At 35.7% G+C, this 16,491-nt stretch overlaps 1 protein-coding gene across 5 annotated transcripts in view; it reads left to right on the top strand.

Moving 5' to 3' along the window:
* The window catches only part of GAS2 (growth arrest specific 2), a 74,322-nt gene extending 58,547 nt beyond the window's left edge, over window positions 1-15,775 (top strand). For all 5 annotated transcript variants that reach the window (XM_064714221.1, XM_064714223.1, XM_064714219.1 and 2 more), the window contains exon 8: window positions 14,508-15,775. In XM_064714221.1, coding sequence (XP_064570291.1) covers window positions 14,508-14,726 — 219 coding nt within the window. In that variant the 3' untranslated portion in view covers window positions 14,727-15,775. The remainder of the gene's footprint in view (window positions 1-14,507) is intronic.
* The last annotated feature ends 716 nt before the right edge of the window (window positions 15,776-16,491 follow it).

Below are 16,491 nucleotides of genomic sequence, written 5' to 3'. Positions count from 1 at the left end.
AGTGGGGCAGAGGCTTTTTGTTAAATGTGCAAGGCATCCCCATCCCTGGTTCCAGAGCAGCAATGTGTCTGTGCCACACTGAGCAGCTGCTGATGCTGCTCCTCTAACTCTGTCTGCTCTTTACTCTTCTTCCCATTTAGTCCCAAAACTGGCCTGAGGGTTGAGCCACAGGAGATGCCTCACAGCACAAATGATTTTATGATTTTTATGATTTTATACACTTGATGCTGTGTACCATGGTGTCTGTGGCATGAAATCTTTGCTGTAGGAAATGTGGAGATCAGGTGTGTGATTCAGGCCTGGCACTGTGTATAAATGTATATCTAAAAGGGTCAGCAGTGAGGAGTTCTTGAAGCCAAGACTCTGGCTGTATTTGACTTCAAGCCATCAAGTAATTTTTTGCAGATTCTAGTGAATATGAATGTATTGACATTTAATACTTCAGGAATTTTTATGTAATATTCCCTTTTTGTTAATACTGAAGTAAAGAGTTCAATCCAAAAACTAAGAGTATCTTGATGAAGAAAGGTTATATTGATGTGAAAATAGAGATAATTACATTTTACTCTATGATCTTCACATTCATGTTTCTTTTAACTGTTCAAAATTCATAATAACTGCTTAGGAGATACTTTGAGAGGAAAGTTACATGGAAAGAATTTCTCAGCACTGGTGCTTAGCATTAGCAAAGCTTGTCTAAGGGAAAGATCTCTGGGGTTTTTTCTCTGTTTAGAGCTACTGTGTGGGGCTATCCATGATTGAAATAGAACTAAAAGTTAACAATTAGTTAACAATTAGTTTTTACTTTCAAGATTAACATAATAACAAAAACTGTTTAAAAAGCAAAGTCATTTTAGAACAAAAGGTAATACTAAATAGATTCTCCAGTCTGAAGAAGCTTTGTTTTACAACACACATTCATTTTGCTTTATTAATATTATAAAAGTGGAAAAATGTTATGAAGATCTATTATGATCTACCAACTTAACACATATGTTTGCATTTAGGAGCTGTTGTGTGCTTTATACCCCATCTTACCTGTGCACAGGGTACTTCATGTATTTTATGTGAGTGTGTTTGTGTGAACACAGTTATTCATGGGTGCATACAAGTGCACATGTGCCACACTACTATCTGGGAAACCACAGTCCTTTAACTAAAAATTTAAAAATTTAGGTGATGTCAACTCAAAATACATCAAGGAGGATTAATATGTTAACTGGGTAATTTTTAGTCATCCAGGTGAATTAAAAGGGAGAACTGTACCCTTTAAGTATGGCAAATGCAAGAAGGAAATGTTGATTTAACCTTCTCTGGTTTCGCCCTGAGTTTGAAATATTCATGTCTGCTAATTTTGAATCTAGTCAAACTGTTTTGCAGAAGAAATGCACTATAATAAAAAGTATCTATTAAACTACATATAGGGAGAGACACTGTGAAGACATCAGTGCACAAAGATTCTGTAGAAATTACTTTTGCTCAGTGCCAGTTGGGAAACTGGTTCCTCAATAAAAATGGAATAAAGCTTTAAAGATTTAGCAGACCTGTAGACAGTCAACTGAAATTTTTAGAAACTGCAGCAGTGGTTCCTAGTCAGGTCTGTGTTTAGAAAATGAAGTAGATAAAATTTTGGACACACAGGGTTTCTTAAATGTTCAGATGGAGCATGGAGCCTCTTCTGTGATAACCTGAAAATAGGAGGAGAGGTAAGGTTAAAAAAGAATTTTCCTTCTCATGGATTAGGATGCGGCCAGGGCGCACCATCCAGGTGTGGAGCACAGGAAGCACTGTCTGCTGCACAGTGCAGATGCAGCAGCAATGAGCAACAGACAGTATTTGAGAATTTCACTCCAGAATGTTTCCATTGCTTTTCCAGGCTTTACCAAAGCATCACCTGACCACCTTATCAAAGGAAAATCTATTATTCTGGCAGTAATGAAAAAGTACATCTCTGAAAGAAGTTAAATCTAAGGATGAAGTATTGAAGGATGCAAGGATACTTGCATACTTCATGTGTACACACTGGATTTGTCTAAACACAGCTCTTCTTTTGGTTACATTTTTTAAAATGAGTTTTACATAATTCTTGCTATTGCAATCATGATTTAAAAGCATACATGCAATAGAAGCACTGCTTCTGTTCCTGTTATGTGTGCTCACTGCCTTCCTGCCCTGAAATGCAGGACTAAATGTTGTAAAATTTATTCATGCTTCTGAGTAAGTGAAAAGTGGTTTGTGTTCTCTGAGATGAGAGTCGACACAGAGCCCAGCTATCCACAAATGAGCTCTGAGGAAAACACCTTTGCCAGGAATCCGTTCTAAATCAGAAACAAGTTTGCATATTAAAAGGGAAAGGACAGACACTCTGGGCTACTCTGTTAGAGTAATCAGTGTCTTTTTGGCAACTAGCACCTTCTCCCTTTCCAAGATCTTTGCCAGAACCTAGAACGATGTTTCTTCTGGTATTTGCAGAAAGATATAAAACTGATGAGTGCAAAGAGATCCAGCATGCTAGAATATATACAACAGGGAATTTCCATGGGACTGAACTGAAGTGCTGTCAGGTTACAGCTAGCAGCTATCAAAACTAAACTGAATTACTAATACTAACTTTAAATAATTCATTCCTGTGTCAAGAGAGTTACCAGAGTCCTAAAATTATTAAATTGCCCACAGAAAAATAGCACAATGTGAAAAATCTGTGCATTTTTTAAGCCTGATTGCTTCTCCTTTTAACCCCATCAATTTTTTATCTTTAAAATTTCATGCCAAGGAAGTGTGGGTTTTTTGGTAACATTTACTGCACTTCAAATGGATTTCAGGGCTTGGCACCTGGTCAGCCACTCACAAGCGTCATGAAAGTACAGTAAACTCCTGGAAAGCATTCCAAAGATAAACTTGGAATTCCACAGAACAAAAGTGATAGTATTACCATGCTTTTTCCTGGATCTGTCTCATGGAAAAGTGAGGATTATGAACAAAGTTAGTATCAGATGTGCTGTCAAAGTAGGGCTGTGGAGAACAAGAAAATCAGTATTTTGTCTTTTATTGCCCAAATTTACCAAACTGGTGAATTCTGGCAGTTTCATGTCCATGTAAAATATCTTGTCTTGGGTCAAAGCACTTAAAAATTCAGCATTAACACACCAAACTAGATGAGACTAATTTCAGCTGAAATTTATTTTGTGCTAAACTGTTTAGAATAAAAGCCTGAATAAAAAAAAAGCCTGAATCACTTCACCATCTGAAGTGATTTATATGTGCACAGTTTAGGACAATAGGAAGATTAATGTGGCTGAGAAATAAAATACTTCTAATTTGTATGTTTAGTTATGTTCAGTATTAATGGAGTAATAGTGTAAGGATATACATGCAGATGTGGCAAGGAGATTCAGAAAATGGGTGTAATGACTGTGGGGAAGCAGTGATGTGTGTGAACTGAAATAGTTAACTTCCATAGTTAACTGTTTTTAGAAGCTGGGGGAGTGACAGTTGTGGATTTGCTGCTTTCACACTGCAGCAAGAGTAAATTTTGTCCACTTGGTATGCTAGTTTAAACTTTCCAGCCATTTTCACTCTTCTCCTGTTGATGAACTTGGTATTAATTCCCAGTATTAATTATACTCTGGCCAAATGTAGCCCAAAGACTTCCATGCTAGTGAAGTCACTTGAGATCTGGTAGAGTTGAAATATGTAAAATACTACAGATGGCATTGGACTAGATGTGACTCTCTAGCCAAATATTTATGTGTATTTGGACCCATAGTCAAAACCAATGACTGCACTCTTGGATAAATAGTTTGCAATCTGCAAAATCTTAATTTTATTTAAAGTTTTTCATTCCATTCAGATGATTTTCACTTTTTTTAAACACATTAGTGTAGCTTTGGTTCATTTCTGACAATGCTGGTTTCATGGATTTGCAGTGACATAATTTCATTCCAACTTTGTAACATCATGCCCCACAGACTCACACTGACATCATTTTGAAAACTTTGAGAGAATGCTTTGTACTATTTAAAGAAAATTAAGCCTAAGGATAAACATTATTGAAATTATGCCACCCCTGTTCTCCCCTCATAACCCAGTGTAAATTAGAAGGCGTTTTAATGAAACTCATGGAGTTAAATAAATTTATTACAGGTCTGTTCATTTAAAAGAATAACCTCTAGTCTAAATTCAAGCAAGATCTAATAAAACAATCTGCCTCTAGATACTTTCCAAATGTAATTTTCTTGCTTTTGCATGTAGCTCTGTTGATTTAAAAACCAGGGCATGGAGGTAGGAGACAGTTTCCAGATTTCTGTGTAACTGTTTTCATCATTTTGGTGTTGCCTTTAACTGTTCATATATAAGACTGGAAAACATACCTTGAGACTTTTCTGTTCTTTGCCTATTATATTTTATCTAAAAGCACATGGACTAGAGTTTCCAGCATAACTAGGAATCATAAACCAGAAGGAATCTGAGGCACTCTGTAGGCAGCCAACCAGAATCATGGGTTATCTGGGCTTTGCATGAGTTTTCTGAAGTATTTTACAGAGTCCTGACACTTCTTATAAATGTAATTGGTATTGGTTGAAGGAACGTTATCTGAATATTGCCACCTCACTGATATTTTTCTCTGAAAAATTTTCCCATTTTTCTGAAATAATTTTCCCATGAAAGCTGCTCCTCTCCCAGTAATGGGTCAAAGGAAGCAAGGTCCTGGGACCTTGGGTTTCTCAGATATTTCCTTCAATTTACATGAAACTATAAAGATTGCTCCTGTTTATAATGTGTTCTCTATGTAAAGGCAAATTGAGCTAGAAATTTGCCATAATGAGAACATAGTGTTGTTAAAAGATGTAAGGGGGGTTTTTTTGTTGTTTTTTTGTTTGGTTGATTGATTTGGGTTTTTGGGGGTTTTTTTTGTGAATTGACATTGGAGTGAGGCCAAAGGACAATGTTAGCAGAGACTTGCTGGTGCTCAGGACTATGATGAGGATATAATGGGAAAAAAAGTGAAATATAATATACCAGTGATGCATTTTTCAAATATAACTGCTCTACAAGCAAAAAAAATTGTTAATTACTGTCTGTTCACAAGACATACAACAAATAATGGAGCAAATACAGACTTACACACATTATTACCTTTAATCTTAAATGTTGGTCAGCTCATGTTTTTAACCTTACCATGGTCCACTTACAGGCTTATGAAAGTACAGGGTTACAAATCTGTAACCCTGTACAGATTTGTAATATTAGGTTACAGATTTGTACAGGGTAACAAATCTGTAACCTAATCTTTCAAAAGAAGAAAAGGACATCAAGTTGAATGAAACTGTAGAAGTGGAATTGTATAAATATGAGGCAGGGGGGAAGTATTTTTTCTTTTCTGAAGTCTTCTGCCCATTTTTTGTTCTTCCATCCATGTACTCGTCCTTCTTTAAAAGTATACATGACACAATCCAGGATAAGGAAAGAGTGGCATTGGTCCAGCATCCAGAGTTCCTCACTGCTTGGTACAAATGGAAGGGTGGTGGGTGCAGCTCATCGAGGGCAGGAGGTGGAGAAGCAACAGGAGGCCAAGCCTCCACACCATGCTCCAGAACTTTCTGGAAGAGAGTCAGGCTAGAAAATCTCTTTCAGTATATTGGGAATTAATTTACATTTCTTTAGGACTAGATGCCCAAAAACTTAGGTTTTTGGGCAAATTAACCAAATTGATTTTAGGAATGTGAGTTAGCAGCTACTACTGCTCCACAACAAATGTCCATATGCAGTGTTTCACCTTAATGTAAATGTTCAGCAATTCCTACTGGGCTGCCACTAAAATTGTACTGCAGCTCTTTGAGGAATACTCTGGCTCAGAATGCAGGACAGCTGGGAGATTGGAAGAACAGCAGCTCCCTGGTTTCTCCTTGCCATTTTGGGGTGCTGGATTGCTGTGGGGCACCTGTAAACGTAAGGTTTGCACTCCTCTCTGTTCCAATGCTCATTCCTTTGTGCTTCCATTCCCTAGGAGGTTTTCATTTGCTCTCACCTGTAATCCAGACTTCAGTGGAGCTTGTGGGTTAGGTTATGGAAAGTACAGGAAATAAAGATCCTGTAGAGGAAAGATGGAGGAAAAGTAGGTGGCTTAAATGACTGAAGTATAACCCATGCTTGAAAACAATAGATGGATCTCATTTTATTGGTGTTGGTGATACTATTAAAAAGGATTCTTGTAAGCAATATCCTCAATATAGCCACATTTTAATGAGTCTTTTTGTAGAGGATAGTATAAATAATAGTTTCCTTCTAAAGGACCATATTGTTAAATATATTTACAATGATTAGACAATAGAATGTAATTTTGAATTAGTCAGAAATAAAGGCTGGATGAATTTATTTGCATCTCTATTCTAGGATTGCTAAGCAACCAAGGACAAATGGCTTTATGTGTGGCTAGTATATTGTATTGCTTTAAAAAGCTTTTTTAAAGAACATTCATTCTTTGGCACAGGGATAAAGTGATTGTAAGCCTATTATAGCTTCTCTTGGATAACTTCTGGATTTTAGTACATGATCTCCTCAGGCCAGTGAAGTCATATGAATGAAACTTCCCCAGTTTTACATCTCACTTTAATTAAACTTCATAACTGCCGTCATTGCCATGCATCATGTTGGTAGTGTTCTTTCATGTTTGTTTCTTTATGTGTTTTTTATTTAATAAGTTGCAGTCACAATAAGGCAGGGGTTAGTGCATATTGAAGTTGTGCACTATAGGTTCTTCAGGAACATGCAGCTCAATAATTTTGACCACAGACCAATTTCATCTGCAAGCATTCAGTGAGGAGTTATGTTCTGCATATGTTAAATCTTAAAAACTCCTAGTTTCAACTATATCTACCCTCTGACTGATTTCATCTCAGTCATCAGAAACTCTGCTTTTTAATGCTGATATTTTATCCACACATATTCACAGTTCCTACCTTTGACTAGCCACAGATGCACTGGAACAAGTAAGTCTTGTTATGCCAAGCCTAGAGACTTGAAGTATAGAATTACAATATATTTACTTGCGGAAGGACATGTGAAAAATATGTCTTTAGAGCTTATAATTAAACCTACATCTCATAAATTTGAGGAAATGAAATAGTATTCTAGCTGTTACGTATTATTTTCTCTTATGGGTTGGATCAGACACCTCAGCACTTGACATTCCTGAAAGTGATACCATGAAGGAGTAAAAAGCCTGAGTAGCAAAGCCATTATTGAACTATTCATGGAAAAATATGCAGGTAGTTTCTGCATCTGAAAGTGTAAAAACAATTCTGAGAATGTCCAGAAAAATTCAAATCTTCCTGGTATTCTTTTGTTGGGACCCTCACTTTAAAACTGTTGAATTTCCTTTTGCTTACTTGATAGTGCCAAACCAAATGAGGCAGCTGCTAATCCTGAATAAATTCATAGAAGGCAGAAAACCATCTAAAATTCAAAGTATTTGTGACCCTGACTAGTAGTGCAGAAGACCTCTACAGTCTCATATATTTTTTAGTTCTTCCCAAAGATAAATCTGCAAGCATAAAATACATGGCATTCAGTTCCTTGTTAAGGTATCCAGAAATGTTTCAATTTTATTTGTTTTTATTGCATGAGGAAATGAAAAAGTGCTACCTATCCATTTTGAGATCTTAATTTCACTGGAGTACACTTTTTTATTCCTATTTCTCATGCTTTCAATTGACTGTGATGTTTGCCTGCCTCCTTGTGATTTTCCTTATTACTGCAGTCCTGACTTGACATCTTCAATGGTTTTGGCTTTGTGGGGGTTTTTTGATTTTTTTATTGGTTGGTTGGTTTAGTTAGGGGTTGGGTTTTTTGATAGGCTATACTCAGATACTGAATTGAATTGTGATGATTCTAGACATGCTATTTATTTGTTTGTTTGTGTGATTGATTGTTTGTTTGTTTTAGGCTTCACATGTTAAACTGAAACACTTTGGTCAATTTGAGGATGTATCTCAACTAAACTTAATTTTGAATATACCTTAAACATAATTATAAAGTTTATGGGTCATGATTTTAACCACTAAAGGACTGGCAGCATCTTTATTTCAACAGGGGGTAAAAGTCAGTGATCTGGGGGAAATGGCCAACAATCACTTTTGTGACAAATATTACAAATATCACAACTACAGGGAAGGAATTGTTGGGTTTGCTGTACTGCTATCCCAGAGGATGGGGATGCATAATAAAAGAAACAAGTAAGCATTTTAACTCCAGCTTCTGCATTAATCTTGCATACACTTGAAAGTAGCTGTTTGAAGCAATTTGGAAGATAAAAAAGAAAAAAATAAAAATATCCAGACAGGGAAACACACAGATTGCTGCAGTTGGATGTATGTGGTAACTGAAATCAGTCTGTGCTGGACCTAAAACATCTGTCACCACATTTACATTGCTTCCAGAGGCAGGCAGTGGGAATAATTCTGTAGAGGAAGATGTGCAGGTTTTTGTTTAGTTGCAGGATGTACTTTCTCTTATTTGGCTGTTTTGAGGCAGAAAATTAGAAGAGACAGAATGAGTCTTGATAAAATAGCTGGAGAACAGATGGCACTTCAGGATTCAGGAGAACATTTCCATGTATTCTGCAATCCTGTAACACGAGCATGTTCGCATGCAGCCCACGCACATTTGCAGGATGAAACCCTAGATCAGCTGAATTCAGTGGCAAAATCCGAACAGATGATCAGTCTGCATGAATACACTCTGTAAGTGACTCAACATCCTTAAAGGAGTGTAACTTAGGAGAATCTTGATAGTCTGGGTAAAATTAAATCTTTTTTGTATTCAGTGGAGTTTCTGCTTTACATTTGTGCACAATTTATAGATGGAACTCATGTTTTTACTTCTTGTTAAGTTCTGCCTCTAACTTATTCTGAATAGTACCTCACTGCTCTAATACATTAATTTAGAGGTATTTCTTGGGGGGTAAAAACTTAATTGACTTTAGAAAGTGAGAGAGAATTGCCTCTAGCTATTTGGGTTTCCTTAAGAGAAACTTTTCAGGGCCCCAAATGCTAATAGAAAGATTAATCATTGCAATTAAGAAAATTAGTTGTTTGTTTGGGTTTTTATTCAAAGGTAAGAGTAAGGTCTTTTTCTTCTTCTTAAGAAATCTCTCATAAATTTATTTTAGCAGCCTCATGCTAATGTTTTTAATTTTTTTTTCTTAAATACAGTCTTCCCCTCCCTCTATTATTTGATTTTACTACATCTGGTTTTCCATAACTCCATCCAGACATACCATTTGCAAGTTGACACTTTCACTTGCTCTCATAAACTCTGTCTGATTTCTTTTTTTTGTATTTCATCTGTTTGCCATATCATCTCTTCTGCTGAGTGTTGCATAAAATATTTCTTATGAGTCAGTGTTGCGGCTAAGAGCAACTAGATTTCTGCTCAATATCACACATTTCAGTTGGTAGGGACAGGGTCCTCCTTGTGGCTGGCCCAGACATTTGTGTCCTGAGAGTGAGAAACAAAAATGTGTCACCTAAATTGCCCTCAGAGCTCAATGCGCCAGATGTCACCCAAAGTGCTTGGAAATGCACAGTTCCTTTACTTGCAAATGCCATTCTGAGCATGAATCCCATAGAAATAATTCTCCTTGACATGATTAATCTCTGTCCAAGGCATAAATGCCTTCACTTGTCAGAAATGCACTTGTTCTTAATGAACAGGAATTGTGTTTATTTCTGCCTCTGTGTTATTTCTTGCACACAGTGCTCACCTATGCTGTTTTCAAACAGTAAAGCAAGATCCAGTGTTAGACATTAAACACATGCTATTTCCAAATTCTATAAAATAGTTTCAGACAGAAGCCAAATGTAAGGTTTGAGGGAAAACGAAATCAAGAATTAAGAATTTCAAATGTCCAAACTGTCATGTTATTTTTATCGGTACAAAAATGTATTTCAATTTCAGTTAGTTAGGCAGGAAGACTTGGAATAATTATTTCAATGAGCCTGCTATTGTCTGGAAGCAGAAATTAGCAGCTTCATTAAGTGCAATATCTTTTCTGCTTCCTTATTCTGTCACCACCCTGCTGCTGATGTACTTCTCACACCCCACAACTGGCTGATCTCCAGTGATACCCTGTTAGATTTATCAGAGTGCTGTTTTCAGCAATTGCTGTGGTGCTGTCCTAGAGTGATGTTCTGATACAACACATGGAAGATTTTTCTGGTGCATTGTTCCTGATACCCTGCAAACATGCCATTTACCTGCTCCCTGCTATAAATGGAGCCTTGTGAAACGACTTATTTCTCTTAGATCACATAGGGCTTTAATAATTTAGCATCCTAGTCAGTTTTAGACACGCTGTGTCTTCATGATCAAATATGTTTGCTTCTTTCAGACCTTCCTAAACCCAGATGGAAGTAAGCCATCACCTTTTCCACATCTGTACCTCTTCTAGGGCAACTCTCTAGGAACAATTTACAAACTTTTTCCCCGTGGTATTGGGTTTCTGACCTGATTACAGGCTAGTTTCCTGAGCTGTGACTAAATCTAAGTCCATTTTTGTTTTCATTTCATATTGCTGTGAGGCTTGGTGGAGATTTGCTTTCTGCACAAACCAAAAGAGTGGAGCAGGATTTAGCTCTGTGTAATGGTGAAAGGCACAGGGTTGAGATACTTGGGAGCCCTGTTCCCAGATTTTTAAACCATTTTACAGGTCCCACTTGCCTTCCTGCTAGGAGTAATTTGCAATCGTGTATGAATTATAAGTTGCTTAAGCAGTGTTTTAAAATAATATAGGTCATACCAGGAAGGTATAGTAATATATGAAGTGTTTGTTTTTGAGCTCCAGCAGTCTGATTTCACTGGAATCACTAGCCACTTACTTTTCTGCCTGTCTTCAGCACAGATGTTTTCTATTCCCAGTTGTGTTACCAGTGCTGCACTAAAAACGTGACATCTTATAGTAGCATTATATATATATATATATATGTGTGTGTGTATATATATATACACATATACATATATATATGTATGTATGTATTCCATAAACACTATAAAAAACAAGATTTTTGACTGATAAGGTAGTTTAACAACTTGGGAAATTACTGCAAAAATAAATTGGGAAGTCATGAGGTAGAAATCTTAAAGGAGGTCCTAATCTCTAAGGCACTAACAAATGGAATATAAAAGGCCTGAAAAGAAACTGAATCCCAAAAGACAAAGGCAGTCTCATTTTAACTCCACTTTGCTTACCTTTGTTTGCTTAAGTTTTTCACAGAAAGGAGTGGCTTTGAAAATGGAGGCCGTTGCCAAATGGACAGGAATACCAGTTTGGAAAAAGGAGAAATCCACACACAAGCAAAGTGGCCAATCAATTAAATAAAGATGAGTTGGGTGGAAGCAATTCACTTCCTGTTCTAAATGACAAGAGCTGTCTGCAGTGTGTTTGTGTAAACAAAGTCTGTTTGTCCTTTTGATCTGAAACAGGTTGTTTCAATGAATTAAGTGGGTACCTGTTGATGTGTTTGATGCAGGCCAAGATGTAACATTAAAATAAAATTCTTTATAATTCAGAAAGTATGTTAATTCTTAAACCAAACTGTAGCACAGCTAGAAACACTGTGACAAGCAATTAACATATGTTCTTGACGTATTTTTTTCAGTCTGAGCTTTTTTATAACGTTTTTTCCAACTAAGAGAGGTTTGTTTTGTGTGATTTACAACGTATAACTTCCCAAAAATGAGAGGGAGATGTTAATCCAGAGAGCCATCGATTTTCCGTGTCATTGCCATGGTGTCTGAAGGGAGAGGAAGTGCAGGCTGTTTTATTGGGGTTTTAGGATGACAACACAGAAAGTCAGAGCTGCTCCTCAAACAAATCCATGTGTGATGGCTGAGGTTGCATCATGTGGAACTTTTAAAACTAGAAGACATTTTTATCCAAAACATTTTTGTATAATCCTATATAAAGAGGGGAGCTGGGCAAAACGTGGCTTAATGAGGGATGACAAGGGAAAATGAGGAGTGCATATTTCCTGGTTTTCAGGTGGAGAAAGACTTAATTTTACTTATTTTTAGGGTAATTTAGGTTGGAAGGGACTAATAAATTATCATCTGCCAAAATATACATTAATAAACTGCAAATAGATTACTTCAGTATGGATGAATAATTAGTACCTGGAATTGGCTACATAATTTGCACTTTTTCAGGTTTGTAGAGGTGGGATTTAGTTTTAATCCCTTGGATGTGCATTCAGGCACATAAGTGACTCCTTAAAAGTCTAAAATAAGCTTTATTGTTTTATTAGACTAAAACATTTCTCTAAGAAGACACAAATTCCGTGACAAAAGGGGAATGAAAGCCAAGAGAGTGTAGTTGGAGGGAAGCTTTCCAGCTTTCCCACTGGAAGCTGATTTTCTTCCATATTCTGCTGGGAATTATTCCTTGTGTGTGAGGGAGTTCCCTGTGTGTAACAGCACTACTGCCTTTTAGAATATTTATGCTACAGTGTCTATAAACTTTTTAAAATAGGACTGTATCTAAATAGAACCTGGCTGATGATTAAATCAGGATTTTGCTATAAATTTTATGAGGAATTCTAGTGATGAAGTTGCGTAATCTTTGCTAATGAGATATTTTTAATGCCTACATTTGGCTTGCAAGCAAATAATCAGGAGCCTGTCACAGACTCGGGTGTTTTCAGGTCACTGAATTCTCAGAGAAGTAGAAAAACCTCATGTAGCAATAAACAGCTACCTATAAATTTCTGAAAATTTGCATCCCTGTTTGAATGAACTTAGAAAACTTCTAATTTTGGCATTCACATTGGTTATAAAATAAACCAATAAAATATAGAATGTGCTGCTTTATTATACCTCACTAGAATTTATTTTTCTGTTCTGCATGGAGAAACAACAGAGAGAAATTAGTAAAATCACCAACTGAATTCAAGGGTAGGCAAGGGAAAAGATGTACTGGCACTTGGAGAAAAATTTTATCTTAATTACATAATTTTTAATAAATTTATTATTATTATTTAGTATTATTAATTTTAATATTATTGTAAATGCATCATTATTATTATTATTATTATTATTATTATTATTTAATTTAAATAAATAAATTACCATTTTATTTTAATTAAATAAAATAGAAAATTCAGGTGTTTCGAAACCCAGATAAAATACTTCTGATGTACCTCATTGGATAATTTTAATTACGGTATTAAACTATTTTACTAGAATGTACTGTCAGCAAGACTTAATTGTTAAAATAAATGTAACTTCATTTTCTTAATTTTTTTCTTAAATTTTTCAGAGATAGAGGAAATTGTTTTGGTTGCTTGCCCTTCGCTACTCCTGTAAGGAAAAGCCAGTTTCAATTCAGTATAAAACAGTGTCTTTACTAATATATTTTAAAAAAATAATCTTTAAGTATTAATGTTCCTGACATATTTCTACTAAACCCATGAAGAACACAAAGACTCCATGCTATAGGACTAGAAGAACATGTGGCATTTATTTACATAAAATATGAAAATCTTTAGTTTAAAATAACATCTCATTTTCTAATTTTTTTTTAATTTACTTTTAAAATGTGTAAGAGCCTGAATGAGAGATGTGGGACTCCAGCTGCTCTCCAAAATGCAGTTTATTGTATCTCCAAAATGTAATTTATTATATACAGCAATCCAGGGTGGTGGGTGGCAGAGCTGTGCCCACAGCTGTCAGCTCCAGCTGCACCCTTAGTTTAGGTTACAGATGCATTCTATACTTTTCTTTTGGTTACATTGCATTCTGTACTTTCCTTTTGGTTACAATGCATCTTTAGGTTACAATGCATTATATACTTTTCTTTGCTGAGCATCTTAACACAGTAGAACCAATCTATACCTTAACTTTATCTATAGCCCATCATAACTGCTGTAATTACCATATTCATGTTACTGTTCTGCATTCACTAAAAGTCAGTACATTACAGTTTGAGCTGGAAGTTGTTTTTCAGTTTTCTTGCAGTGGAAAATTCTGAGACCTTTTTTCTATTTGCAACATTGGCAGGCTTGTTTGCCTGTGCTATTTTTCTGCTTGGTAAAAACATTTTCTTGTTTGGGGTGGGTTTATCCTTTGCTCTAAGCCATAAAACCCCTTCTAACTCACACACCCTTTGCCTCCTTGGTTATCCAGTGAGACTGGCTCAGCAATTCTTTTCTTCCATATCAAAACTTGCTTCCATCTCTGTTCCTTCATCAGACTCCACATTTAAAAGTCTCTCTGCCAAGCATCTCTGAGACTTCCTTGTCAAACTTTCATCCTTCCCAACAAAAATGCAAATAAAACCCACTCTACTATTTCTTTTCCTTTTATTGTACAATATTTCCTTTCCTTTTGTGTACTACCGTCATATGTTTTTGGCTTTCAATGAAAGCAAGCAGGTTTTTACAGCAACAAAGTGTGATTTCTTTGTGAGTGGTTGCCTCAGGAGCGTTTGTGCTTTCCCTGGTGTGTGATTGCAGATGCTGCACAACAAACACGTGATGGTTCGCGTGGGAGGCGGCTGGGAGACGTTCGCGGGTTACCTGCTGAAGCACGACCCGTGCAGAATGCTCCAGATCTCCAGGGTGGACGGGAAAACATCTCCGGTCCAGAGCAAGTCTCCAAACATCAGGGACATGAATCCAGACAATTATCTGGTTGTTTCTGCCCATTACAAAACCAAGAAGGAAATTAAGTGAAATAAGCTTCTCATGTGAGCGGGACTTCATGTATGTAAGTCCAAATTATTCTCCTAAGTGTAGTGAATTTAGTTAATGCTTTAAAAGGACTTTGGAAAATTTAACACAGACTGGAAATGACACCCCATTTTGAAGATCTTTGAATTTAGAACTATTTATTTCTAGTACTGTATCTTTTATAGCAAATTACCCTTGATAGGCAAATTACTACAATCGGATAATAAATAGACATATCTTTTTAGCCAAATTATTACTCTTTATTATGTGAATGTATACTTAGAGCTACATAAAGGAGTGGATCCTGTTAATAGAAGAAAATACACAATAAACTATATTTGTACCAAATCTTATTACTTTGAATCCCTGACTGTTAGTCTAGTTGAAATATATATATGCAGGTGGAAATTGGGTACTCGGAGAAATTATTTGGTAATGTCTCTTGAAATGAAATAAAAATTGACTATTTGTATGTTTTGCAATCTTTTCTTAATTAGCAGAATATAATGGCTTATTGCATGCCAAACAACTTCTCGAAGCCATTACTTTAAAGAAAAAGCCCAAGAAACCATTTCACACCATTTAAAGCTGGAGACAGTGCTGAGTGTTTGATCTGTGTGTGGATCCTGTCTGGTTTTGACACAGCTGCCCAATGTGGAAGCTCTGTCATTGTTGGGTCATGGCAGGGATGTTCTGCAGCCCACGAGGGGAGCAGTGACAGCCTCAGACCAAGGAGTCCCTCTGGAGTCACAAAACATGGCTCTGTTCTTGGATATGAACTTTCCCCCCCTTCTTTTTAATGTTGTTGGTTATTGTTAAATGTGAAATATTCATTACCCTGTAAATAGAGCGATTCGCATCCTCAAAAATCATTCACACACCTCTAATAGAGCTAAAGGTGTATGTGGGCTTAGTTCATTATTTTGGCTACTTTTCTATGTTTATATTTGGTAATTTATGTGCCTTGTAACATCCTAGAAAAATCATTTTATAGGATTGTTTCACTGACTGTATAAATTTAAAAATGAAATAAAATTTTTAAAATACTCCTACATTTTGAATCTCTTATTATTTGTGATCACTCATCTCTGCTTTGCTATTGTAAATCAAAGGCGACTCCGACGAGGGGGAGAGAATGATGAGGAGGAGTCTATGGATATCAAAAGGCTGATTAATTACTTTATTATATTATACTTAATATATATTTTTATATTAAATCTATATATTTAATATATTTAATATATATTATATTAATATATACATTAATATATTATTTAATATATATTATATATTTAATTATATATTATTATATAATGTATAATTATAATATATATTATATGTAATATATATATTATGTAATTATATATATTATGTAATATATATTATATATTTAATCTAAACTGAATCTGTGCCTTGCTTTTCTCTGTGAGGAGAAATGTGGCAGCACTTTGCTGCTACTGACTGGATGCCTCCAATGCACAGCATTATTAGCATTATTAGCACAGCTCGCTGCCCTAATAATGAGCTGCACAAAGGAACAAACAGATAACACAGAAATACCCTTTTTTTTTTTAAACTGATTTTTATTCACAGGGAAAAAAATTCAAAAGCATCCTGTAAATATATATTTTTTTAGTCCTGACTGGTATTTTTCTCTATTTTCTGATGTTAATTTTTTTTTAATGGTCTTATGATCTGTTCCTGTGGTCTTTAACAGAAAAATGTCTGTGGGCTAGGAAGGATCAAGCCCATCTTTCATGTTGCATGC

Source organism: Zonotrichia leucophrys, chromosome 5, assembly GCF_028769735.1.
Source record: "Zonotrichia leucophrys gambelii isolate GWCS_2022_RI chromosome 5, RI_Zleu_2.0, whole genome shotgun sequence".
Classification (NCBI taxonomy): domain Eukaryota; kingdom Metazoa; phylum Chordata; class Aves; order Passeriformes; family Passerellidae; genus Zonotrichia; species Zonotrichia leucophrys.
The sequence above is the reverse complement of the archived record's forward strand: the minus strand, read 5'-3'. Positions and strand labels throughout refer to the sequence as shown.